The sequence below is a fragment of the Rhinichthys klamathensis genome, unplaced genomic scaffold (assembly GCF_029890125.1).
Source record: "Rhinichthys klamathensis goyatoka isolate OS25496 unplaced genomic scaffold, OSU_Roscu_1.1 h1tg000172l_1, whole genome shotgun sequence".
Taxonomy (NCBI): Eukaryota; Metazoa; Chordata; class Actinopteri; order Cypriniformes; family Leuciscidae; genus Rhinichthys; species Rhinichthys klamathensis.
Genome location: NW_026606702.1, coordinates 299895 through 325055, shown reverse-complemented (window position 1 = coordinate 325055; position 25161 = coordinate 299895). Strand labels below are relative to the sequence as shown.

At 40.2% G+C, this 25161-nt stretch overlaps 3 protein-coding genes across 3 annotated transcripts; 2 read left to right on the top strand and 1 right to left on the bottom strand.

Moving 5' to 3' along the window:
- Positions 1-101: 101 nt before the first annotated feature.
- Positions 102-11465, top strand: zdhhc15a (zinc finger DHHC-type palmitoyltransferase 15a). The gene is made up of 12 exons (XM_056260031.1): positions 102-269; positions 1029-1055; positions 1186-1280; positions 2548-2668; positions 4045-4114; positions 4565-4597; positions 5001-5121; positions 7073-7205; positions 7288-7414; positions 10439-10539; positions 10933-11114; positions 11195-11465. Exons 1-11 carry the CDS (start codon positions 152-154, stop codon positions 11097-11099), a joined length of 1113 nt encoding a protein of 370 aa, XP_056116006.1. The 5' UTR covers positions 102-151; the 3' UTR covers positions 11100-11114; positions 11195-11465.
- A 95-nt stretch (positions 11466-11560) lies between these two features.
- On the bottom strand, positions 11561-15103 carry uprt (uracil phosphoribosyltransferase (FUR1) homolog (S. cerevisiae)). The gene is made up of 7 exons (XM_056260036.1): positions 14708-15103; positions 14416-14458; positions 14029-14098; positions 13812-13874; positions 13535-13696; positions 13307-13405; positions 11561-11955 (listed from the first exon to the last, which is right to left on the bottom strand). The coding sequence occupies exons 1-7, from the start codon at positions 14953-14955 to the stop codon at positions 11849-11851; spliced, it is 792 nt and encodes a 263-aa protein (XP_056116011.1). The 5' UTR covers positions 14956-15103; the 3' UTR covers positions 11561-11848.
- Positions 15104-15851: 748 nt separating this feature from the next.
- On the top strand, positions 15852-23950 carry nexmifa (neurite extension and migration factor a). The gene is made up of 4 exons (XM_056260020.1): positions 15852-16372; positions 19291-19412; positions 19567-23146; positions 23534-23950. Exons 2-4 carry the CDS (start codon positions 19340-19342, stop codon positions 23664-23666), a joined length of 3786 nt encoding a protein of 1261 aa, XP_056115995.1. The 5' UTR covers positions 15852-16372; positions 19291-19339; the 3' UTR covers positions 23667-23950.
- Positions 23951-25161: the final 1211 nt, after the last annotated feature.

Genomic DNA, 25161 nt, shown 5'->3' with positions numbered 1-25161 from the left:
AAAAAAAGAAAAAAAAACTTGCTTGCTGTGTCCTGTGCAGGCGCTGTTTCTCTTATTACTGTGCTTCATACTATGTATGGACTGGTTACTCCAGACTGGAGACTCCAGTCACAGATGCTTCAGAGACTCGCGTCTCGCACCGGTCACCCTGATGCTTCTGCCCGCGTGTCTGCGCCGCTGCGCGCGGCTGCTATACTGGATCCCTGTTACGATCATTATCGTGGTTGTGATGTGGTCATACTACGCCTATGTCGTGCACTTCTGTTGGAGTGAGTAATATTTTTGCAAAATCATTAAAGTTGTTTTAATGACGCAGATTTCGTGGGATTAAAAGGCCATACGTGATATTAAAATGTAGGAGAGACCGAAGTTGATGTAGCCTAACATTTGTTTCAGTGTCTATGTAACTCTGTGTTTTTTTATTCTCTAAACTTTTATATGATGCTCCTATGTTTGACTGCTACAGATTAAAGTAGTTCTGAAATCAACAAGTATCACTTATCTGTGTTAATTAATGTCAGTTACAATTACTCCATTGTTTAAATCATGGACGTCAGTTCATATACAGTTTTGTACAGAATTTGATTAAATGTAAATTTTTTCAAAGTGTATTACGCCAACGACCATCACCACCCCAACCCATCATTTATTTTAGTGCAAAATGCTAAACGAAGAGAAAACATTTGAATTCAAAATGGCTATCAATCAATCAATCCAAAAAACAATAGATTTGTGTGTATTAATCAGTCAGAAGACTGACAAATGAAGCCTGTGCATCATTGTACTTTTTTGTCCAGTCTTTGTGGGTCCAGTAAAAGTGCATTGGTGGTCAATTGTAGTGATTTCAGCCTTGTAGCTCTTGTCATATTGGTGATGATGGTGACTGTTGCACTCCCAGGTCTCCCTCTTACTTTGGAAAGTCATTGAGCACCAGTTATAAATATAAATATTTAAAACTGTTCAGTAATGTAGATATGACATCAGATGTTATAACTTATGAATGATTCTTGTTCATATTTGTGTGCCAGTCCTGCTTACCTGTGCTACTCAGAGAGGTATGAAATCTTTGTGGTGTTATAAATATTTATTGTGTGAAAATATGCAGTTGTAAAGTTTGAATGGACAAATTTGGCATTTGCTTCCTACTATTTTGATTGATAATTGGAAATGTCCTTATTCTCTCAGTGGGATTCCTTTGCCTGTTCCACGTGTGTTTTGGGATGTTCTCGTGGTCATTTTGGAAAGCAGTGTCTACTCCACCATCCTCTCCTTCTGTGGAGGTACAGTAGCATTATAAATTGATAGTTCTTAACCAAAAAACAAGTTCCTCCCCTGGACGTTCTGGAGAATGGACGTATGGCTTTTTGGAAATGGTACAATCTTAACAGCGTGGTTTTTTGTACACAGAAAAAACTTTTGACGTACTGTCACTTGGAGTACCATGTAAATACTATAGTATATAAATAAAGTACAATAGTATGACTATCTTATGCCATTGCTGCAGGACCTTAACCACCATAGACATTGAGGGGGACAAGTCCCCCCAATAAACAGATATGGTCAAATTGTTATTAGGATAACAACAAGTTTTAAAAGTTAACATTTTTAGGCTGGTCTGCCTTAGTGGTCTGACAGCACTTGTCAATGTCAAAATGATTGAGATGGCCAATCGAATCAAAGAAGGCAGGCTTGACTGACCACAGAAGCAGAACATGGATTACAGTATGATTTTTCATTTGATAGAGTGTGATGTAAGTAGCTAAATATTTAATGTTTGACTTCTTTTTTTACTATATAAATATTGAATGGCCAACAGTAATATTCAGTGATGAAAACTACTTGACTTTTATGCCAAATTTTACTGTTTTGAATAAAAAAATACAGGGTTTCACAATTAAATGTAAATGTAACATTAACAGAGCCGTTTTGGCACATTAGGCATAAGACTAAAAGGGAACGTGTATAATAAATAAATATATATTTTTCACTTATAAAGTTTAAGGCAAAACTCAAAGCCTATCTTTTTTCTTTGGCTTTTAATTGTAGTTGATTTGTGCTGTCTGTTCTGTAATTTATGTTGTACATGGTGTTAAATGTTGATGGTATTTTTATTTGATTTAGTGTACTGCACCTTGGTCAACAATTTTTGTTTTTAGTGGTGCTGTATGTTGTGAGTATTATTTGAAAATAATTCAAACAGAAAATAAATTTGAGTTCTTTTGCTGTTTTTGTTTTCTTTATTCCTTTAAATCCCCCAAAATTCTTCAATTATTTAGGGGCCCAACCCCCCCAAAAATTGGTTCTTCAATTTTGTTCAAGATATGGTTACAGGCTTGCATCAATGTACTATAGTACACCCACAGACAGTACTTTTTTTGCAAGGGGACTTGGGCTCTTACGGGGGTCAGCCCATCCACTTGCAAGTTATTCAAGTCAGGCATGTCATTTGTGACAATGAGCGTAAAAGAAACCCCTCTCCCTCTCAGGGCACCGCTATCTAATTTACTAAGTGTGTGTGTTTGTGTGTGCGTGGGTGTCTGTGTTCAGTTTCAGCTCTCCTCTTCAGACTCGCTGCTCTTCGAGCAGGAACGTGGCGGTATGGAGAAGAGTCAGATTCTTCTGGAAATCTCCCAGAAGCTTCCAGTTCACACACGTAAAGCAACCGGAGGTCAGGAAACCTGTCAGTGCTATAATGGAGAAACATGACAATGTACCGTAAAGTAAATAAAATCTCCAAACTAAACTGGACCCCAGCTCCAAATGTAACTCGATTCACACTGAACCTGTAAACATGAACCTGCTCCATCAGCATCATGTAATTGAGGGAAGACACTGAACTCTAGATTACTCCAGAGACACTGAATCTGCAATTAGTGCATTTTCAATGTCTTTCAGTCAAAAGCATCTGCATCATGTTAGAAGGTTCACTGCATCAGTGTTTCCTGCACTGCTTTGTAACAGAGGGGAATCTGTGATGCCTGTACTGAATATTCAGCACTGTGGCAAAAGAAATTATATTTCCAGGTCTGTGTCTTGAGTTTGCAGTCTGATTCACTGTTATGTGTCCGTTCTTTTTAGTGAATCAAAAAAAAAATGCAGCTGTATCAGTGTAGCTCAGATCCTGAAACAAATGGCTCGTATGAGCTTATTGTTTTATTGAATGTTTCAAAAAGACAAGTTGTCATTTTAATCAATATCAAACGCTGCCTTCATTTTAAAGCAGAGAGAGAATTTCTACCATATAGACGCAAAATGGAGATTAAAACTGAAATAGTTGAGAAATTTGGAATCAGATTGAATTGGAAAGTCTGTATCAATACCCAGTCCCACAACAGACTGACAAACAAAATGATGTTACTTGCTGAAAATCTGAACAATAATGATGCCGACTAACTGAACACAGTCATACTGAGTCATGCTGGTTTGGTGCAATGTAAGGATAAGAAAAAGATGAAATATTATTTTTAAATTCATTTAACTTTAATACAAAGTAGACAACTTGACAAGTGATCAATAACACCAATGTGTCAACAACAAACAAAACCAATAATATATATTTTTTAAGAATAATAAAATAAATTCCAGCTCACTTACCAATCAATATGGTAACACTTTAGTTTAGGGTCCAATTCTCGCTATTAACTAGTTGCTTATTAGCATGCATATTACCAGAATATTGGCTGTTTATTAGTACTTATAAAGCACATATTAATGCCTTATTCTTCATGACCATATTATACTTCCCTTAATTCACCCAATACATAACTTAAAAACTACCTTAATAACTATTAATAAGCAGTAATTAGGAGTTTGAGGCAAAAGTCGTATATGGTTAGGTAATAGTGAGAATTGGAACCTAAAATGAAGTGTGACCAAATATATACATATGCTTTTGATTGAAGTCCGAATCCTCCAAGATTTTTTGTTAACTAATCTAAAATTATCTTATATTATAAGATATACAACATAATGAAAACACAACTTTCCTAAACGTTGGAGAAAATGTTATTTATTTATTTGGTTGTTTGTGTGTGTTCATCTCAGCTATCAGGTTCTGTCATCACTGCCAATTGATAAAACCAGATCGCTGCCATCACTGTTCTGTCTGCCAAATGTAAGAATTGTTCTCTCTCTCTCTCTCTCTCCATTTCTTTGTGCGTATCAGTGCATCTCCCACTCATCTACGCACTCTTCCCTTAATGAAAGGGAGAGACGTTGAAATGTGATCTGTGTGTGAGTGTGTGTGTGATAATTACAGGATGTTGTTGTAGCGCTTGGTTTATTTGAGTGGACACAGTGAATCTTCTCAAATGAGTTTCGCTCCGTGTCAATATCAGGTTCCCTGCCTTTGATTAAAGTCCAGGTCTGAGTGTGTGTGAGAGCGAGCGAGTGCAATGGAGAAAAAGAATGACTATGTGTGTTTGTGGAGATTTTGTGTGTGTGTTTGTGGAGATTTTGTGTGTGTGTGTCTGATTACACTAGGGTTTTTATTATTATTTAATGAGAATAGTTCCTGTGGCTTGTGCACTTCACTCCTGCGGTCTCTCTCTCTCTCTCTTTGTAGGTGTGTACTGAAGATGGATCATCATTGCCCCTGGTTTGTAAACTAAATTAAAATTTACCTTATTTACTTTCTAAATTCATGTTTCTGTTTATTGTGAATGACTTATTGGTGTATTTTATTCTAAAGAATAAATTATCTTTGTAATCTATAGCAGCTTAGTAATGGTTAATCAAAGGTTAGTTACTTACTCTTACTGTAAACATCTTTTATTTTCAGCTGTTGATGCTTAGTCTGTGCAGGCTATTGGATATTGAAGCCAAATAGCTACTTAGATATTTAATTAGCTTGCATTCAGGAAGTAAAATGATTATTTACGTACACTGTCAAGACTTAACATGTTACATCTTGTTTAAATGAGTAATGTTGCCATTTTTAAAAAGTGACACTTATTCTCCTCTTCCGTGTGTATGTTGTGTGTTGTTGTGAGCATGTTCAGGCTGAATAACTGTATTGGGTTCTCCAACTATAAGTTCTTCATGCTCTTCCTCCTCTACTCACTCCTGTACTGCCTCCTCATCGTTGCAACGGTTACACCGACCTTCATCCAACTGTGGCTGGTGGGTGACCTTTGTGTCTTTTTTTTTTTTTTTTTGCAAAATCTACATGCACTTTGAGTGGTAGTGAGTCTCAGCCTCATACGGCACGTCCACAGATCACCCACAGCCGTAGGGTGATCTGTGGATCATATTTTAAATATACTCTTTCTACACACATTTTTACACACATTTTACACACATTCTACAACCCAACTTCCAGAAAAGTTGGAACATTTGGTAAAGTGCAATAAAATCAAGAACCTCTGATTTGTTAATTCTCTTTAACCTTTGTTTAACTGACAAACGTACAAAGAAAAGATTTCCAATGGTTTCACTGACCAACTGAATTGTATTCAGTAAAGATAAACAAATTTTGATGGCTGCAACACACTCCAAAAAAGTTGAGACGGGGCAAAATAAAAGATTATAGAATATCCGAGTTTAACTTTTGAAACAGCCCACAATAAGCAGGTGAATTGGCAATAGCTGAGGGTATCTTGATTAGGTATAAAGGAGCATCTCAGTCTTTGCTAGCAAAGTTGTGTAATGGCTTACCACTCTGTGCCAAGTTTCATGAGAGAATTGTCAAACAATTAAAAAAATCACATTTCTCAATGCAAGATTGCAAACAATTTATGTCTTTCACCATCAACCATACATAATACTGTGAAAGGATTCAGGGAATCCAGAGAAATCTGAGGCTGTGTAAGGCAAGGAAAACCTCTGTTGGTTGTGTGTCACCTTCAAGCCCTCAGATGGCACTGCATGAGAAACTCTGTTATATACAGCCACATGGGCTCAGGAGCACTTTGGAAAACTGTTTTAACACGGTCTTCTGCTGCATCAAGAAATGCCACTTGAATCTGTTACACAAGGAGAAATACATCAGTTCAATGCAGAGATGCTGGTGAGTTCTCTGGGCACGAGCTCATCTCAGATGGTCTAAAAGACAGTGGAAATATGTGCTGTGGTTTCAGCTTGTTTTTGGGAGAAACGGACATTGGGTTCTCAGTCCCAAGGACAAAAGGGACCATCCAGACTTTCATCAGCGACAGGTGCAAAATCAAACATCTGTCCTAGTATGTGCATCAGTGCAAACGGCAGGGGTGACTTGCATGTGTGTGAAGGTATCACTGACGTGGAGGCGTATATTGGGATTGTACAGACATACACTGCCATTAAGATGACATCTTTCCTGGAAAGCAAGACAATACCAGGCCTTATTCAGGACGTGCTTCATCAGAGTGGTTTCTAAACACCATAGAGTGGATGTGCGTGACAGTCCAGATCTGTCTCTTGTTGAAAATGTATGGCGGCCCATCATGAAAAGGAGAATCAGACAACGACGACCATGGACTGTTGTGCAGCTGTCTCGTATCAGGCGAGATTGGGCAAAAATTCCACTTGCAGAAGTTAGTATTCTCAGTTCCCGAACAATTAAAAAGTGTAATTAAAAGTAAAGGTGATGTGACACAGTGGTAGTCCAACTTATTTGGAGTGTGTTTTAGCCATCAGAATCCAAATTTGTAAATATAATTTAAGTGATTGCGAGTAAATTTGATATACGTTTTATCATTTGCAGTATACTGCATTCTTATTTATATAATATTTTGGTAACACTTACAAGTTTTCATGTGTTAACATTAGATTACTACACTACTATGAACGAACAATGAATTTTTTTAACTTAGTTGATGTTAATTTCAACATTTACTAACACATTTTACAATCAAAAGTTGTAAGTCAACATTAGTTAATTTGCTGTAAAAAAACAATTAACATTTTTTATTATTAAGAAATGCTGTGAAAAGTATATTACTCATTGTTAGTTTGTTAGCTTCTGGATTTACTCTCTCTCTCTCTCTCTCTCTCTCTCTCTCTCTCTCTCTCTCTCTCTCTCTCTCTCTCTCTCTCTCTCTCTCTCTCTCTCTCTCTCTCTCTCTCTCTCTCTCTCTCTCTCTCTCTCTCTCAGGGCAAACTGTTTGATAGCTGTGTTAAACTGCATGTCTTGTTCTTGACACTGGTGTCGGCCATGTTTGCTGTTACCCTCTGTTTTTTGCTCTTCTTCCACATCTGGCTGCTCGCCAGCAACAAAACTACTCTTGGTAAAACCTACATTTCACATATGCACATTATTTGTATGAGGTTTTGTAGGCGTCTTAAGATCTCTTGCTCTCTTTCTCTCAGAGTGGTTGTCAGTCCCCTTTTTTGCGGATGGACCAGGAAGTGAAGCATTTGATGTGGGTGTCAGGGCAAACTTCTTACAGGTGTTTGGAAAGAAAAAGAGACACTGGCCATTTCCAGTGTTTAGCAGGTCAGTATTAAGCAGTAATCACCATTGATGGCACCCATTAACAGCCTTCCGATTATAAACACTTATTTTTTGCTGAATAATTAAAAAGTGACAGTGAAGCATCTACAATGCAACAAAAGATTTCTATTTCAAATAAATGCAGTTGGGGAGTTTTCTATTAATACAATATTCCTGAAAAAATGCATCAAGGTTTCTACAATATATCAAGCAGAACAATTGTTTTGATAATAAAAATGACTCTTTAGCACCAAATCAGCAAGGTTTGCTATCACAGAAAAAAACGATGTGTGTATAAATACAGTACTGTGCTTTAGCACGTTAGTATTTTCACCAAATCAATTATTTTAAGCCAGTTATTTATATCTTTTGCTTTAGTGTGTCAGTAGGAAATATTAGTTTACATTTCCAAACATTCCTTTTGCCATTAATTGTAATAATCTAGTGAGATGTTCAAGGAGTCTGACAACAGCTGGTATGATCTGATCTCACCATCATCGAGTCCATCTGTGATTACATGAAGAAATAGAAAAGACTGAGACGGACTAAATCTAGAAGAACTGTGGCAACATCTCCAAGACGCTTGAAGAAACCTTCCTGCAAAGTGACCTGAAAAACTATGCGCAAGTGTACCTGGGACAAAAGCTGTTTTAAACGCAAAGGGTGGTCACACCAAATATTGATTTGATTTAGTTAATAAAAGTTAATTAATAAATAAAATCTATTTATGACATTGTTTTTGAAAGCATCCTCATTTTTGAGTGCCTAAAACTTCTCACAGTACTGTGGCTTTGCAGGTCGGTTTCTTCAATCGACTTGGAGGCATTGCTGCAGTTCGTCTAGATTGAGTCTGTCTCAGTTTTTGCTACATGTAATCACAGACAGACTTAATGATGATGAGAACAAATCTCCGTGTGGAGCATACCGGATTATGTAAACTGATATTTCCTACTGACACACTACAGCAAAAGAGTGGCTTAAAACCATTTTTTTTCTGGTAAAAATACTAATGTGCCCAAGAATTTTGCACAGTGCTGTATGTATGTACACTCACCTAAAGGATTATTAGGAACACCATACTAATACTGTGTTTGACCCCCTTTCGCCTTCAGAACTGCCTTAATTATATGTGCCATTGATTCAACAAGGTGCTGAAAGCATTCTTTAGAAATGTTGGCCCATATTGACAGGATAGCCTCTTGCAGTTGATGGAGATTTGTGGGATGCACATCCAGGGCACAAAGCTCCCGTTCCACCACATCCCAAAGATGCTCTATTGGGTTGAGATCTGGTGACTGTGGGGGCCATTTTAGTACAGTGAACTCATTGTCATGTTCAAGAAACCAATTTGAAATGATTTGAGCTTTGTGACATGGTGCATTATCCTGCTGGAAGTAGCCATCAGAGGATGGGTACATGGTGGCCATAAAGGGATGGACATGGTCAGAAACAATGCTCAGGTAGGCCGTGGCATTTAAACGATGCCCAATTGGCACTAAGGGGCCCAAAGTGTGCCAAGAAAACATCCCCCACACCATTGCACCACCACCACCAGCAGCCTGCACAGTGGTAACAAGGCATGATGGATCCATGTTCTCATTCTGTTTATGCCAAATTCTGACTCTACCATCTGAATGTCTCAACAGAAATCGAGACTCATCAGACCAGGCAACATTTTTCCCGTCTTCAACTGTCCAATTTTGCTGAGCTCTTGCTAATTGTAGCCTCTTTTTCCTATTTGTAGTGGAGATGAGTGGTACACGGTGGGGTCTTCTGCTGTTCCACTGTAGCCCATCCGCCTCAAGGTTGTGCGTGTTGTGGCTTCACAAATGCTTTGCTGCATACCTCGGTTGTAACGAGTGGTTATTTCAGTTAAAGTTGCTCTTCTATCAGCTTGAATCAGTCGGCCCATTCTCCTCTGACCTCTAGCATCAACAAGGCATTTTCGCCCACAGGACTGCCGCATACTGGATGTTTTTCCCTTTTCACACCATTCTTTGTAAACCCTAGACATGGTTGTGCGTGAAAATCCCAGTAACTGAGCAGATTGTGAAATACTCAGACCGGCCCGTCTGGCACCAACAACCATGCCACACTCAAAATTGCTTAAATCACCTTTCTTTCCCATTCTGACATTCCGTTTGGAGTTCAGGAGTTTGTCTTGACCAGGACCACACCCCTAAATGCATTGAAGCAACTGCCATGTGATTGGTTGATTAGATAATTGCATTAATGAGAAATTGAACAGGTGTTCCTAATAATCCTTTAGGTGAGTGTATATATATATATATATACAGTATATGTATTTACTATAATAGAAAGTAGCTATTTTAAATTGCAATAATATTTTTATATTTTTATTTTTGATCAAATATACAGCTAATAATATATACTTTTAATTAAAATTGTATATTAATGCTTCCTGTCATTTACATTGCTGCCTGTTGGCAATGACACTCAAGGCTGGTCTTTCAGTAGTTAAGGGAGTTTTAGGCATTCTGCTTCGTTTTGCTTAAGTACACTGCTTACTCATGATAAAATCACTGTAAGCACAGCCTTGAGAATGAAAAACATGTCCCAATAATAAAAAAATTCAGTTTTCAAATTAAATTCCCAGTATTGATGCATTTCAAAACTGCATTTCCTTGTTAAATACTGGCAATTCGCTGTTTAGTAAACGGACATTTGATCTAAGCCAAATTTAAGGGCCTGGTTTCACAGACAAGGCTTAGATTAAGCCAGGATTAGGCCTTAGTTCAATTAGGACATTTAAGTAGCTTTTATAAATGTGCCTTGGAAGAAAACATTACTGGTGTGTATTTTGAGACAAAAAATGGCATTGACATTTTAAGAAATGTCAGAGCAAGTTGCTTTCAGTTTAAATGGCTCAAACATGCATTTTAGTCTGGATTAGTTTAAGCCTCGTCTGTGAAACCAGCCAAAGATGTGTGATTTCTTTTGATTTAATGCCACAGCACAGATGCCATAGCTTATGTTTACCAACTGTTTCTTTTATATCTATCACAGTCAAGGGGATGGACATTCATTCCCCTTGAGATGGCAGATGTCGTCTCGCAGTCCTTCAGTGATAAATGGAAATGGGCATTGTGTCATGGAAGGAACTGTGGGTAAGAAATATATTATCTGAATCATATTTTAAAAATGTAACAAATTGATTCATCTATCCAAGTCCAGTTTCCCGGTTTAGAGAGAGTCATCTAATTATGTGTCAGCACTGTAGTCAGAATGGTTTGGTAAATCTTTTATTTAGAGGGAGACTGAATTTATCCCAGTTCTCACGCTGTCTCTGAAGGTGATCTCCTCTTTGCTTCTGTCATTAACTTAAGTGTGCTATCACAAAGAGTAGGATTACGAACACACATCCTCTAAAATTCCCCCAGTAAATCTAAATAGCACTCTGAATAGTCTTTTTTTTTTATTCTCAGAAGTAACTGGCAGTTTAGGAGAGAATCGTAAGGAATCTTCTATTGTAATACAAAGTTTATCTTTTTTTAATGTAGAATTTTGGGAAAAGGAGGTTCAGACTCCAAGTATATACTGCCCCCGGGAGGCCAATCCAGGGCTGCACAGCCTAATCGAAAATTCTGATTTGAGCCATTTGTATCATCCTGTTCTGCCATCAGTCTCACCTGAGGAGGTCTCCGTTACCATAGCAGTGGATGACTAGAAGTAATGAAATAAGGTATGATAAATGCTTGTTCTGCATTTTCAGCAGTGTTCAAATGAAATCCAAATAATAGAAATGTGTTTTTGTCTTTCTAGGTTAACGGAATGTGTTGTGTGACATTGTCACAGTGAGGTGATTTTAGAAAGATCTCAGTCACAGGTTAAGCTTACAAGAGTGGCGGCCGGCCCTCAGGGAGAACACCTGCCCGCATGCTCAGTTTTCACCTGGAACACTTCCTAAGGGAGCGATCAGGTCTCCGAAACCTCTTTTAGTGATCAGGGTGTGAGAGAGCTTTATCAGGTGTCCCTGCTCAGCGATAATCTTTTAAATTTAATATTTTTGTGCTGAAATGTAGTGGTTTTTTCTGTTGTAAGATTGGATTCTAGCTTTATGGTGACACTATTAAATGGTGTCTTATAGATGAATTGAATAACAGATTTTATGAAAATAAAGGCAATTCATTTAATACAAAATATTTTTATTTGTAATTATTTTATTTGCATCATTCTAGAGTGTTCAGGAACAGTCTAGAACACAGTTTGTTTTAATCCTGGTGGTATCATGGATAAGCACATGTTTTTGAAAGATCACTTGATCCATTTGCTCACATTAAACATGGATAAATACATAACCAATAAAAATACAGAGGCCAGCCCTGATCAACCAATCTCACACTCACACAGACACTTGCTGTGGGCTGGTCAGGCTTCAGATGAATCCAAGTGAACTTTTGTGGAATTGGTGGTTTGTCAGTCTGTGCCGAAATACCTCTGGCCGAAATGTGTCGGAGCGACAGCGTGAACTTCAGTTGTCAGTATAGTGATGTCAGGAAACTCCTGAACAATGGACCGTGCACCTGCACACATTACACACATTGTTATGGAGGTGCAGAAAAGGAAGAAATTAATGTTTTTCTGCAAGGGTGCATTAAATTGCATAAAATTAAATCAAAAGTGACATTAAAGACATTTATAATCTTACAAAAGATTTCTATTTCAAATGACTGCTGTTCTTTTGAACTTTGAATTAATCAAAAAGTCCTGAAAACAAATGTTTCCACAAGCAGCACAACCATTTCCAACATTGATAATAATAAGAAATGTTTCTTGAGCACCAAAATCAGCATATTAGAATGATTTCTGAAGGATCATGTGACACTAAAAATTGGAGTAATGGCTGCTGAAAAAATAACTTTGCTCTCACAAGGAAAATTTAGATTGTAAAATACATTAAAACAGTTATTTTAAATTGTATTGATATTTCAAAATATTGTGGTTTTACTGTAATTATGATCAAATAAATGCAGCCCTTGGTGAGCATGAGACTTATTTTAAAATCATCCTACTGCCCCAAAACTTTTGAATAGTAGAGTATATCATTTATAAGTCAAGTCACCTTCATTTATATAGCACTTTTTACGATACAGATAGTTTCAAAGCAGCTTTACAGTGATAATAGGAAATTAATGCAACAAAGATTGTTTTGGCTGTCCAGCAGCTCTAAATGAAAGTCATTGTCTAGCTACCTTAAGTAAGTTTTTAATTGATTAATTTCCATTGTAAAAAGCATTAGTCATTAACTTGGGGACCGCTTACACCATTTTCAACTGAAAACAGAAAACTTTTAATGCATTCTGGCTGTTCATTTACACAACAATAGCGTTTTAGTGTCCTGAGAACGCAAACTTTGAAAATAGGGTTTCAAAGTGCAAGTTTTAGAAAACGAGTTTTACTGTTCTCATCTCCGTGTAAACTTAAAAAACGTGAATCTGTGCATATGTGTGCGGGCGGGTAATCTTTCTTACAAAGTGACATTGCCAATTACTTGTCTGACATGCATAATACAGCGTTTTAAGTCGTTTCCGCGTATCGTGTGAACGGGAATCATTTTGATAACGTTTTCATCTGTATAGAGGAAAAATGTTTGTCGTGAAAAAAAAATAACTTGTCGATGAGCCCTTCGCAGGGGATAGTCTAGTTGACACGGTCTCTGCTGACACTTCAGGGCTGCGTTAAAAAGTTATTATGAATGACTGAGAATATTCCAAATATACAGCTAAGTTCAAATTGTTTCATAAATGTCCCTTGTTTGTTTGTTACCAAGAGTGCTATTAACATGTACTAAGATATATCAAATACAGACATTTATGATGTGATTGGATTGTAATTGAGAATACAAATCAAGTCTTCACTGTGTTCGTGTCTTACCGTGTGGAGTGGAGAATAGACTCAGTAGTATGATATGTTTGGCCAGCAGGCCGTGTTCATTCAGCACCCGCACCGCTTCTATCACAGTGTTGCCTGTACCTGAACACATACAATAATAAATTGTCTCTTTAAATGCCATATTTGACCATGTTTAAATCCAGATTTCCCCCCAAATCGGTGCAGAATGTGGGTCGGCTTAATGCCTTGTTATAGAGGTGAATTACTCACTGAGAATAGGGTACATGAGCAGAACTTTCCTTCTGCTGATGTCAGGAGGAAACTTTGCATAGTAAACTTTGGCCTTTTGTGTCTCCTCATCACTCTGGATCAGAATCTTCCCAATACGGATTGACCTGCAGCAATCTCTCAGGCCTTGCTCCATGGCCTCACCTGGTCACATTAACATATACGTTTAAGTATAAAAGGCATGCACACTAAATAGGGTTGTTGTTTTTTTCCATCATGGTTGTGTGCGTATGAATTTGTGAGAAAGAAAGAGACTCACCACTCCTCATGATGCTAACCCCACAGTTTCCCTTTTCAAATTTCACACCCTCATATTTATGCCCTGCATAAGGAGTATATAATCTTTTTTTTAATTTGGAAAAATTCAACAGCTGATGGCAGCAATGCCATGTCATATGCAAAAGGAGGAGGAGGAGGAGGAGGAGGAGGAGGGGAGGGGGGGGGGGGGGGGGTAATCACCGTGGTAACAGGCTCACCTGTTGGTGTGGTTACAGTGCATTCACTGTATGGAAGCTGATTGAGACCCTCTTCCACCACTAATCGTATCTGAGAGCAAAACAAACAACCAATCAGAATAGAGAGTGGCAAACCAAAAACAGAACATAAGAGTTGACCTACTAATTTGACAATACAAAAAAAAAAAATCAAGTTTTGATTCTTTAATAAATATAGTCAAATAAAAAAGCAATCAATGAATGTGAAACGTAATTAAACAACGATACATTCACTATGTGTTGATTGCAAAACGTGTGTGTGAGCTGCCTTTATTTACAAGGTCTTTATAAGAATAATGGCTGGTTATACACCGTTAGTAGGATATAAGACAAGGCTACAATTCTTTACCATTTTTTGGTGATGCTTACCAATCTATCGGCACAGAACACAAAATCACCTCTACTGGTAGTTCTGGGTGAGACAGAGGAAGAAAAGTCACTATGTGACAATCTATTGCAATATATAATACATGTTGATTGATGTGCAACCAAATGGCATGAGGCTATATCCCAGTTTATTCCATTTAGATACATTCTGATAAGTTACAAGTTTATGTTCCTGTGCACATGAAATTATATATAGGTGCATATGATACAGATCTGGCCTATGGGGACACGCAATGTGCACTCAATCCGTTTAAAATGCGGACTGGAGACTCACTTGTCCCGAATGATAGTCTGAAGTTCTCGTATTTGGTCATTTAATGGCAAGAGTTTCAGCTGAGGTCCTATTTGTCCCTGGATGTCGCTCATGGTTTGGTTTTCACACGGTTCCGTGTCATCTTGACAGGTCTCGGCAGCAGCGCTACTGCGGGCGAAGCGGACGTGCTTCGCGGCGTGTTCGGGGCTTTCACTGTTATTCAGCTGCTGATTATGGCACGGCATCTTTTCGATAACATCCGTTTCCATAGGACTAAAACCACAAGAAGGAAACACAACACGAAACCACCTGGTCCACTTAAATGATGGCTGTTCTTTTCCACTTATAAGGTTTTCAGTGATCTACTATCTGAGACGCATGATACATGACGCACGCGCCCGGGAACAACAACCTGACGTCATATCCCATGTTCACATGATTGGATAGAAATTATGCCAATCTAAAGCTCACAGACGTAAGGGGCGGGACACTGCGGCCCTCATTCAAGCAAGTGACCATTCACTTCACTTGTAGTGAATTAGGGTAATTACAAGGTAAAAGATAGCATCACACCAGCAGTGCAGAACATATGGTACATATTCCAGTAAATATTCATGTATGTCAAACATAAAAAAAACACAGATATAACTAGTGTTAGTGTTTGTGTAAAGGGAGCGTTGTTGCTCTACATAAGTTTTCTACATGAGAAATAAAGATAATTTTTATTTTCAATATTTAAAAAATGTTGGCTTTAAAATTCAAATAGTTATTTATTTGTTTGTTTAAATTAACTGCATTTGTAATACCAGTTTCAGAGATGAAGATTATTTGTTATTTTCAATATGATGGATTTTTCCAAATTTTGGCTTTCAAATTAATTCCCTCGCTGACATTTATTTATCTAAAGTAACTGGCTGCGTGTGTGTAATACTACCAGTATCGTAAAGGTTATTTTTATTTTCAACATGATGGATTTTTCCAAATTTTCTAAACTCGCTGATATTTACTTTTAAATTGTATTTATTTAAAGTAACTGCGCATGTAATACCAGCTTATAAATAAGCAGAAATAAACTAAATCTGGAGAGACCCCAAGCTGGTGCTTGGAGCATGTGAAGCATCAGTGCGCATGCGTGCGCCTCTGCACCTGTTCAGCAGTGCCGCGCGCTCCCGATTCCTCAGCGCGCCGCCGTGCAAAATATGGGGGCGCGCTCTTTATGGCAGGTCTCAAAAGAGGGGGAGCAGCAGCGCACGAGCGCGCCGTCGTTGTCAGGGACGGACGGGGTACAGCTGGGAAAAACACATACACACACCCCCGTCTCCGTCATACACGCACATACGGCAAAAAACAAAAGCGACTCTAAGGGAAGAGCGGAACGGGAGAGAGGGAGCATGCGGCGAGGAGCAGGGGCTGCTGCAGACCTTTGTTTGTTTCCTGGAAACCCTGGAGCGCGAGGGAATAAAATGGAGTGGTAGGGGCTCCGAGGCGCGAGAGGCGCGTCCACCTGCTGCTACCGGGAAGGCAGCCCGGGCTCGCGAGAGAGGGGAAACATGTTGAGACCACTGCATTGAAGTGGGTAACAAAAAACAAACAAAAAAACAACAACATATGACAACATTCCACCCGCCGAGCGATCAAACGGAGTCTTAAGAGCAGACGGGACGTGCGGCCCGAGTGTAACGGGAGGTGAGTATGTGGGCTGTGCGTGTTTATGTGCGTGATGCGGTGAGTGGGCCAGTGTGACGCGCGTCAAACGCTGCAATGGGGAGAAATGGTGGAGCGAGTGTCAGCTGTAATGATGCGTCCATATTGCACAGGTGTGTGAGTGAGTGAGAAGAGGAGGAGGAATGGCTCAGTGTCCTGCGAAAGCTAAGTCGCAGGCCATCGTTTGAGGGGACAGAAAACATTGGTGCTACGTGAGGCAAACAAACACTCTCTCTTTCGCTCTTACACACCATCCCCCCTAAGCCAAGGCCACAGCTACATACGCATTCGTTCACACAGAGCAATAACACGAACGATGTTATGTGGCGATATTCTGCATGTGCCGTTTTACGCATTTTCATTTCCCCCCGCGTTTTGCTGGTGGTCGGTGCTCGGTGCTCGGCGCCTGCGATGCGGCATTTGGCGATGGGGGATGCAGAACTGCAGAGCGCGTATCATAACGCACCAGGCCTTCAATAATTAAGGGTGGACTCAAACCTGTTACGTCTCTCTGAATAATGTAAATTATCTTCGTTATTCGAGATGTTGAAAGCGTGCTCATCTTTCAGGCTCTCGATATAGAGTATAGAGATTTAGAGTAGCCTATAGGACCTGTCTGTCACCGGATACCTGTCCTGGGAAGCTGTTATGGAAGTTTATTTGATGCTGTCAAGCTGCACCGCACACGTACGGCTATAACAGAACCGAAGGTCTCTTGCCAATCAATCAATCAGAATAGGTCTTGTTTTCCACACAGAAGCCAGACTTGCAGTCAGTGTTTAAACATTCTACCTTGAGTTAAGTAGTCAGTGTAGTAATGCTTTTATTGACATAAATGGATGGATGGTTGATATTCTGGTTGCTTGTCTGACAGATGACCAAGGAAGGACAGATTGCAGCAGATTTATCGATCTCTGAAAAAGACCTAACAAACTCACACCGATGTGGATTCTCTCTCTCTCTCTCTCTCTCTCTCTCTCTCTCTCTCTCTCTCTCTCTCTCTCTCTCTCTCTCTCTCTCTCTCTCTCTCTCTCTCTCTCTCTCTCTCTGTAATTCCATTGTCTGTCTCTTGGGTGGATGTTGAAGCTGAATAAATATTAATTTCGTTTTTAATAAAAGCAGTTTGCAGACAGTGCCACTGCCCTGTTCTCTGTCTCTGTCTGCAAAGCTGGCAAGAATGAGCCCAGGCAGCTATGCTGTTCTCAGAACAGCCCTGGGCTTTTTCTTATACTGGTTTGGAAGGAGCAAATCCTAGATCATAGCCATTTCCAGATCCGGAAAACAGTACATGCTGGAGAATATTTTAGTGTATAACTCTGTATGTTGTTGGAAATGGGTGTTATGGAATTTTTTCTTGCTTGGATTAATCTGCCAACAAGCGTGATAACACTGATGATATTCTAAAATTATCCAGAGAATCAATGTATTTATGTTGACAGTAACAGCTTATTAAAATAGTTGGGCCATAAACATCATGGATTTTGCATCATGATGTAAATGTTGACGTATTTATGAGCAGAAGCATGTTTTAATAACATTTGATAAATACATTTCTGAATTAGATGTTATGTTTGTTGAACAGTAAATAGTAACAACAAATCGGTTATATTAATTCGAATTGAATGTATCTACTAAAGTTTCAAATGGAATTCCAAGTGATAATGAAATTAGATTTTTTTTTTTTTTTATTAATTTTGTTTAAATGACCTTATTTCAAGTGTATATAGAAAAATAATGTAATTGGAGCAGCAAACCACTGAAATACACACAATGCCCACTCAACAGTTTCAAAACTCTTGTGCAATTCATAAATCTTCAATAGGTCAGGTTTGAATTCCTATGTAAATTCATCTCATGGGAACACTTCAAACAGTGTACTAGAGATCAGCATTTCTCCCCAAAGCATATGCTGCTGTGTTATGTTTATTTATTTATTTTTTAAAATAAAAAGCTGCATGTCTTTTTACTTGCATATATGGCACACTATTCTGACACATGCACACACAGCCTGAGGCAAGAGATAGCACTCTTTCTTTTCTCTGTCTCTGCTGTTACAAAGCTCTTTCATTTCTTTCACATCCTCAAGAGTTGTACTTCACAGTGAAGAGCAATCAGAGGACAGAATGATGTAAAGCAATACAACTTACTGTAATCCTTGAGAGTAAAAGTGAGAGACCGGAACGGAAAATGGGACACAAATCAAGGAAGTACTAGAAAGAGAAGGCTGATTTGTAACTCCTAGTTGGCATGGTAAATAAATAATTTCTCTTCTCAATTCTCTGAATTTAAGTTTTGAACATCAAAAAAAAAAAATCTAAACCTGCAGCTAAAGTTCCCCTAAATAACAACAGTCATTCTTCATAATTTTAGCTGCTGATAAACTTAAAAGAATAGTTCACCCCAACAAAAATGAAAATACCACCATCATGTCTATTTAAATGTTTTGTATGACTTACTTCGATGGAACACAAAAGAAGTTTATGAGAATTCCCTTGGTTTTCTTTTCTATTAATTGGCTAAGAACTGATACTTTGTATTTTCTGACCCTTTTTTTTTTAAATGATCCTTTTCTCTTCTTTTCTGCATTTCACTTCTGGTCTAGATAGTCATTTTATACTTTAAACTTGCCATTGTGTAGTGCAAATAATGTTGGCTCTTATGACCAATTGTTTGGTATATTCCTCATTTGTAAGTCACTGTGAATACAGAATCTGATAAAAGAATACATTAACACATTACTAAATTACCAAAAACACTACTGGTTTATCGGTCAAATCTAGAGTTCTGAAAAGTGTGATTTTTGTTTTTGTTTTTTTCCAGACTTTAGTGCTGACAGATTTTAAAGATTGCATGGCTTCCACTATAGCCTTTACTGTGTGTGTGTCTTTGTGTTTCTACAGGCTGGACAGTGCTAATTATGTTAGTGAGCGAGAGATTCAGTTCAAATTGATGGATGTTCTACAGGAGTCTCGATTCTCAGGGGCAGATCACAGCCCCTGCCCAAGAGATGCCAGTGAAAATGGTAGGAGTTCTCACATGCATATAATATGCAGCATTTTAAGAACTATTATTGCACTTTATATCTATAAAATCTTTACAGATGTTTGTCAGGAAAAACTTGAATTTCACTTTAAAGATTTGTCTCACCCTCTTTTTGTTTTTGACTTTTTTTTTAGAACCACATGACCCGTTGGCAGATGTGACGCATGATTTAAGGCGCTGTGATGACATCACTCCTGCAGTGCTGTCCCTGCCCTCGCTCTGTGGCCAGAGTCAGACCTCTGAAGGTCCCCTTAGCCCAGCTGACCTGCATGATGGGTCTGTCTCCAACACCACCTCTCTATCCTCTCTCTCTTCGTTCTCCTCTCTTTCCTCCCTCTCATCTCTCTCTTCTGTGCCCTGTTCCAAACCTGTGACGCCCTGGTCTGTGCCGCAGACCTGTGACAGGTCATCCCTCTCTAACATGGACTCCAGGGGCGGAGATTGCCTTAGCTGTCTGATCCCCAAAAATCAGACAGAACCGGAATCCTGTGAGTCTGTACTCGGCTTTGCCAGCATCAATTTGCAATGCCTTGGCCCCGCCCCCAGCGCAGGTCGCTATGGTGACCAAGTTCTATCTGACCAGCTGCTCAGCGGCCCCGCCCATCCAGCTGTATCCAATGAGGGGGCTGAGGAAGGGAGGTCGATGCAGGAGAGCGAATCAGATGAGGATCCTGCATCCAGGAGCATATACGAAGGTCTTGGTGAGGAGGCGCAGGACTGGAGCTGTCTAGAGACACTCATCAGTGAAAGCCGTATGGAGCTCTTGGACTTATGCTCTCGCAGTGAACTTGCAGTCAATCTGTTCTGTGAAGAAGATGTGGAGAATTACATGTTTCAAGAGGAGGAGACGGCACTCAGTACTGACGTCTGCTCACTTAAGATACGCTATGAGTCCTATCAGGATGGAGTACAGGAGAGAAGTGAGTCTGCCCTACAGGATGAATCTCAGCTAGGTTTCTTTCCCAGTTTACCTTGCAGTAGAAAGGAGGGGCCAAAAGAGAAAACTGACCAATCCATTGAGATTAAGGGTGATGACCATGTGACCCCCAATATTAGCCCAGACAGTAACTTTCTTTTTGACCTCAGTAATTCTCCAGAAGATTCTGGTGAATTCAGTGATGACAGCTCTTGCACAGGCTCCCCAGACCACGCGCTCTCCCTTCGCCATGGCCGTTTGTCTAGAGAAAACTCCAGCTCCTCCAGCCAGCTAAGCTACCGCCTCCGAGCAAAGAGGAAGGTGGCCTACCGAGAAGACTACCTGTATGATGTGGACTCTATAGAAAGTGAGAAAAACGCAGAGAAACGAGATAAACAGCCTGCTGGGCTCAAGAAAGAGCGTGATGATGACTGGTGTCCGAAGAAGAGGCGGCGGTCCAATAGGAAGGACCCACCTGTCATTATAAAATACATAATCATTAATCGGTTTAAAGGCCAGAGGCACATGAGAGTGCGGCTGGGACGAGTCGACCCATCGCCTTCTGTAGTCTGTTTGAGTCCAAATGCTCTGCTACGCTATGAGAGACTTGCACCATTAAAAGCTTACTGGCAGAAAAGAGAAAAGGAGTTGCAGGAACAGAATAGATTGACAGCTGCAGAAACAACCAAACGTCTCAATGGCTGCAAAAGACCGCCAAACACTATACCCAAACGCAAGCACAGGTTGGCCAGACTCCGAATCCAGCAGATCCATGCAGTACAGAATTCCCTCCCCAGCCAAACTATAGTGGTCCACGCTAACAATCAGCCAGAGGAGACTGAATCACTGAAAAGCACAGATGAACCAAAAGATGACATTACCCCCATTACGCACACTGCCAGGGCTAAAAGCAGAACACAGGAGAGAGAAGAAAGAAGAAAGGCAGGTAAAACAGGAAAGATAAAGAAGTTTAAAAGTGAAGCAAGACTTAGGTTGAAAAAGTTAAAAGACGCTGAGAGACAGGGAGTCCCTGAAGCCTCTGAGATTGAGCAGTGCAGCCCATGTTTACCAGAAAACCTTAGTAACTCTTTAGAAGGTAATGTTACAAATGAAACCTCCAGTAATGACCCTGAAAAATGCACTTTGACCCCAACAGCTCCAGGGACTAATGGAAATGCTGAACTCCTCCCGGGGGGATACCTGCAGACTCTTCTCGAAGCCTCTGAGTCATCGAGCACTGCTAACATCACCTATTTCCATCCAGGGCTGCAGAATCCCACCCTTCAGCCAGTCCAGAGCTGTGTTCTCTCTCCTCCCTCTGAATCAGAGCTGCCCCACTCTCCTCCACCTATGAACCACGGGCCCAACCACACAAATTATGCTGAGCCAAACCTTACTGAACCGACCCAGCCCATTTCATGGCCATCCCAACCATCTGCTGAACAGCTGCCCTTCTCCCCAGACATCCCAACCCAGTCGCCTATGATGCCATCGGGCTTTCCCACACCATTGCCTGTGTTAGCAGGGGATGGCACAAATGTCGCAGGGTATGGGCAAGTGTCTCTATCAGGGTGCAGGGTGTCATATGAAGAGTCCCAACCTGATGCTGATTATGGCTTGAGTCCGGCTGGGTCTCGGAGTGACAGTGGTGTAGGGCGACTGGTTAGCTTTAACTCCCTTGGGTCACTTTCTGCCACCTCTAGCAACTACAGCTCGCTCAGCCTAAGAGAGGGTGAAAGAGAGAGGGAAGAAGAGATCAGTGAGATCAACGATGGCTTCTTGCCACATTGCAGTCCACGGCTCATCCTGCAGCAAAGTCTAGAGGAGGTTGCTCCACTTCGAGAGTCCACTGACCTTCTGGATATCTCCAACTTTACCCCTGACAAGTTCCGTCATTCATCGCTCTCTGAGATGTCCCCACCAGACACACCTAATTCTTCCCCACAGCTGCTGGGGAATTGTGGTAAAGTTGGAGAGTTCTCTGAGGCAGCAGAAGCAAATGTACAATGGAACTGTGGAGTTGTCCCGCAACTAAATGAAGATGGAAACCCACACCTCCTTCAGATACAGTCTTTCAACACAGAGGAGGGAGATGTAGGGCTAAGAGACCACAAAGGTTCTACGAAAAAGGGTGGAAAAAATGGACAAGGCACTAAAAAGACCAAAACTCCAAAAACAGTAAAAGGAGAGAAAGTAAAGCTCCCACGTCAGGGTTCTCGTTCTGTGAAGAAGATCAAAGCCTTGCTAGAGGGAAAATCAGCCAAATGTGGTGGAGGGTCAGAAAGTTGCGCTTCATCCCCCACCCCATCGCTTGGCTTGATTGGAGCTCAGGGGGAGTGGCCTATTACCGGAGGACTATCAAACGATGACCAACGAGAATTCCAGGAACCATCAAACATCCTGTCCAATATAGTGTCTGGCATGGCTGAGGTACAGCGTTTTATGAGGGCCTCTGTGGAACCTCTTTGGGGGCCTTGCCTGTCACCAGGTCAACATGCCCTCCAGAGCCAGACACTGAAGATTCTGGGTAGTGCTGCTGACCTTAAAAAGCGGGGTGGTGCCTCAGGCGGAGGTCGAGGGAAGAAAGGGGCTGGGCGGGGTGGTAAAGCACTGCCTAAACTTCTCCCACCAGGCTTCTTTCCTACCCTTGGATTAGACTGCCTCCCACTTCCCCACCGCCCAGCCCACAAAAAAATGTACCGTCACAAAAGCAGTGCTAAGTTTGCCCGTGAGGAACTCTTAGCGGGCAAAAGGGACATAAAAGGAGTAGCATTGACCGCTTTGGTAGAGAAACGGAGGTAATATTTTCTCTCTGCAATGTGCCCCTTCTCTTTCTCCGTTCCCTTCCCTCGCACCCTGCCAAATCCTCCTAAAATCCTTTCACATTTCAGAGCTGCATGGCACCGACTTTACCCACAATCCTTTGCCTAGCCCACTGGAAGGCAGGCACATCCTGCATGTCAGCCCTGCTAAACTACCTACTAGACTGACTGAAGTCTCACTGTCATGGCTGCACCCTACTCACCATTGCTGCTTTGTTGCATTTTTACCTGACAAATTTTCAGTTGTTTTTAGTTGTTTTGTTTGTTTTACAAGAAGAAAAATGCCTTGAAAGTCTTTGGATTCTCTTTTAGTGTGGTGTTTATCTAAATATCAATATTTTGTCTTTTTGTTTTCCGTTGCAGCTATAACACTCTATGTGTTAAATCGGTGTCACAGCACCATGGTTTAAATCGAGCCCAGCGCCCTGCTCTGTCTCTCAGCAAATGGTTGCCTTCTGTTCAGGGGTCAAAGGTCATGTGTAGTATTCTGTGCTAAGAATCGTTTTCCCCTCGTTTCTGTGCCAACCCCTCAGAACATTGGGCTTTGACAAGCTAAAAGAAAGCGTCCTCACCAAGATGTTCGTTTTCTGAGGTTCTGAAATTCCGAAAGAGATTTTTTTCATTATTGTTGTTTGTTTATAAGTTGTGAAAAGGGGGTTCATTCATCTGTTCTCCAGTGAATCTCCTCCTGCCAGTATCAAAATGCTGTTGTACACAAACATATGCACTATTTACAAAACAAGATTATATCAAACATGTTTAAATTAATGTGCCAAACTATGAACAATTAAATGTACAGACATTTTTATCTACATAAATATTTGCTGTTTTATAATGTGGCAGTGATTGAGGTGTGTGTGTGTGTGTGCGTGTGCGCGCGCTTGGGATGGGGGGAGTTGTTAATCTGAGATTCACTCCTGTTGCATCACATCTGTACAAACAGCGAGGAGTCATCTCAACAATCAAAAGAAAAATGTTGGTTTATTTTCTGTTTTACACTCTTGGCTAGTTCCAGTTTAGAGGCATGAAGTGAGAGATGCATGACAAGAATTGGTGGTAGGAAGCCGAAGTGCTATAATGGCAGAGAAATGTATTGGTTGCCTTTCACTCTGATTTATTTCTGGATGGTAAAAGATAACTGTTCGTCTATAACAAGGTAAGAAAATGATCATTCCTTCTCATAACAAGACATATAATGCATTCTAACTGGTTTACATCCCCAAGTTTCTAATTTAGCTTTCAGTAAATATTTTCTCTGTACCTCTAATGAATTTTACACCCTTAAAACCAGATAAGAACAGGACCAAATATTGTTTGAAAGTTTTTCAAATTTGTTGCTAGTGATGTGCATGCATTTAAAACATATGAATATGTGCTGTGAATGCTGATCCCCTGTATTATTACTTTCTCTGACTCGCCTGTTTTTTGTTTTCTTACCTGATCTCAAAACCATTGTTTTTCAATTGCTGTTGGAATGTTATTTGTTGTGTTATAAAAAGAGGGAAAGAAGCCAACTTGGTTACCCCCATGTACTGTTTACTAAATTGCTGCAGGATTGTACAACTCCCTGGATCCCCTCTTTTGTGAATATGTATTTGAAAATATTTTTTTCTTTCTCTCTCTCTCTCTCTCTCTCTCTCTCTCTCTCTCTCTCTCTCTCTCTCTCTCTCTCTCTCTCTCTCTCTCTCTCTCTCTCTCTCTCTCTCTCTCTCTCTCTCTCTCTCTCTCTCTCTCTCTCTCTCTCTTTTTGTCCTTATGTTGACAGAGTGTGAAACACTTTTAAGTTGTTGACTGGGATGATCCTCCTATTTCAGAGTTCAATGGGTATTTGTGCAAATGCTGTTCACATTGCTGTGAATGAATTGAGGTTAAATTATTGGTGAAAATGTTGATGAACACAGGTGCAGATGATGAGTGACATTCCACAGCTGGTGGTGAGATTCAGAAGTGAGCTCCTCTGAAAACTTCTTGATTTTAGGGTGAACTAATTA

Coding starts and splice junctions, on each gene's coding strand:
- nexmifa (XM_056260020.1), top strand. CDS start 19,340: ATGGATGTTCTACAGGAGTCTCGATTCTCAGGGGCAGATCACAGCCCC. Junction 19,413..19,566: donor AAGAGATGCCAGTGAAAATG/GTAGGAGTTCTC, acceptor CTTTTTTTTTAG/AACCACATGACCCGTTGGCA. Junction 23,147..23,533: donor GCTTTGGTAGAGAAACGGAG/GTAATATTTTCT, acceptor TTTCCGTTGCAG/CTATAACACTCTATGTGTTA.
- zdhhc15a (XM_056260031.1), top strand. CDS start 152: ATGCTTCTGCCCGCGTGTCTGCGCCGCTGCGCGCGGCTGCTATACTGG. Junction 4,115..4,564: donor CACTGTTCTGTCTGCCAAAT/GTAAGAATTGTT, acceptor CTCTCTTTGTAG/GTGTGTACTGAAGATGGATC. Junction 4,598..5,000: donor ATGGATCATCATTGCCCCTG/GTTTGTAAACTA, acceptor GAGCATGTTCAG/GCTGAATAACTGTATTGGGT.
- uprt (XM_056260036.1), bottom strand. CDS start 14,955: ATGGAAACGGATGTTATCGAAAAGATGCCGTGCCATAATCAGCAGCTG. Junction 14,459..14,707: donor CAGACTATCATTCGGGACAA/GTGAGTCTCCAG, acceptor TGTCTCACCCAG/AACTACCAGTAGAGGTGATT. Junction 13,875..14,028: donor CACTGTAACCACACCAACAG/GTGAGCCTGTTA, acceptor CTCCTTATGCAG/GGCATAAATATGAGGGTGTG.